Source organism: Dinoponera quadriceps, unplaced genomic scaffold (assembly GCF_001313825.1).
Source record: "Dinoponera quadriceps isolate SergipeBrazil2010 unplaced genomic scaffold, ASM131382v1 scaffold12271, whole genome shotgun sequence".
NCBI classification, from domain to species: Eukaryota; Metazoa; Arthropoda; class Insecta; order Hymenoptera; family Formicidae; genus Dinoponera; species Dinoponera quadriceps.
Window position 1 is genome coordinate 1 of NW_014565998.1, and position 1,332 is coordinate 1,332.

The following is a 1,332-nucleotide window of genomic DNA, read 5'->3' on the forward strand; positions in this document are numbered from 1 at the left end:
CACTTCCACTTACAGGCTTGTTCCCTCTATTCTTATATCTCTATGCTTGACGCACTCATTCGAAGTTACTCGTTAGATCGCCTTGTGAGATAGGACGTTCATCTCGGCGTCCAGATCATGTCCAAGAGCAAGCACCAGGTCGACAACAGCATTGTCGCCGTTAAAAGCATGGTGGGTATATATATATTATCTGGCTTCGTCGATTGATAGCCGATAACGTTCTGGATTGTATGCATCATCCGCATTGTTGTGCGTTGCAGTTCGATGCCGACTTCATCAGGTTTTCCATCAATCGTAATGAGCCTATGAGTTACGAGGATTTTAGCAAACTGTTGACAGAACGGCACGAAATTGGGCCTGATCTGAACTTCCTCATTTAGTACACTGATCCGGATGGACATCTGCTGTCTATCAACAATGATAATAATCTGGCCAGGGCCCTGCTGGATACCAAATCGTTGCTTCGAATTTTCCTTCAAAGGAAAGGTAAGAATCTTATCTTTCGTCGTATGCACTTAATATTCCATATATATGAGTGGCTGTAGATGCGCGAGTCTTGTTTTTACACGTTCGCTCGATCCTACTTTTTCTACAAGCCTATTTTTCTACACGACTCGGAGGGACGTGTACATATAGAAGGAGGAGGAGAGAAAAAGATATATTTATATATATATATATATGTGTGTATACATATACTCTATCAATAATGTAGCTATACGATTTCTACATTCGAGTTTTTGTTTTTTTTTTTTTTTTGCTGAAACGTAGTGTCGGGAAATGTTACACATGGACTTCCGCAGTAAGCACTGTCGTCTCGACGGGCCGTTCCGTAGCCAAATTGTCAGTCTGACTCGCGTGAATTAATTTGTCGTCCGCTTCGCAATCGCCGGAAGACGACGTTACGCGCGTTTCTTTCCAGCTTGGTTCTTTCTTTCCACCGGATCATGTATTATATTTAGAGAAAAACAAAAAGAGAGACGCTTTTCTTCGAAAAAATGATATTTACCGTGTGTATGAGTCGGAGAGAGAGAGAGTGTTTCAGTGAGAAAATGTCCTTAGAGAATCAGCAAGATGATATTAGATATTATCGCAAGATGATCATGTTAGATTTATTATTATTACGCAATCCATCGCTCTAAACGCGAGGATATACTTTTGTACTTAATTCCCCCGTCCCCGTTTCCCAATTCCGTCCACACCTTTTTGCTCCTCTTTGCAACAAATTAGACCAATCCGCGTGAAGTTGTCTCGTCTTGTGTACGAGCGCTCGAGAATGGAAATGATTATCGGTTTCGTTTGCGCGTCCAACTGTTGCCTGTAGCTGTCCCTCTC

The 1,332-nt window shown here is 42.0% G+C and overlaps 1 protein-coding gene across 1 annotated transcript; it reads left to right on the forward strand.

The window, feature by feature from the left end:
• Positions 1-6: 6 nt before the first annotated feature.
• On the forward strand, positions 7-1,326 carry LOC106751363 (partitioning defective 6 homolog gamma-like). Its single transcript, XM_014632239.1, has 2 exons — positions 7-171; positions 261-1,326. The coding sequence occupies exons 1-2, from the start codon at positions 118-120 to the stop codon at positions 378-380; spliced, it is 174 nt and encodes a 57-aa protein (XP_014487725.1). The 5' UTR covers positions 7-117; the 3' UTR covers positions 381-1,326.
• Positions 1,327-1,332: the final 6 nt, after the last annotated feature.

Excerpts from the sequence above, each read along its gene's own strand:
- LOC106751363 (XM_014632239.1), top strand. The coding sequence starts at position 118 with ATGTCCAAGAGCAAGCACCAGGTCGACAACAGCATTGTCGCCGTTAAA. Across the intron at positions 172-260 it reads TTGTCGCCGTTAAAAGCATG|TTCGATGCCGACTTCATCAG; the intron begins GTGGGTATATAT and ends TGTGCGTTGCAG.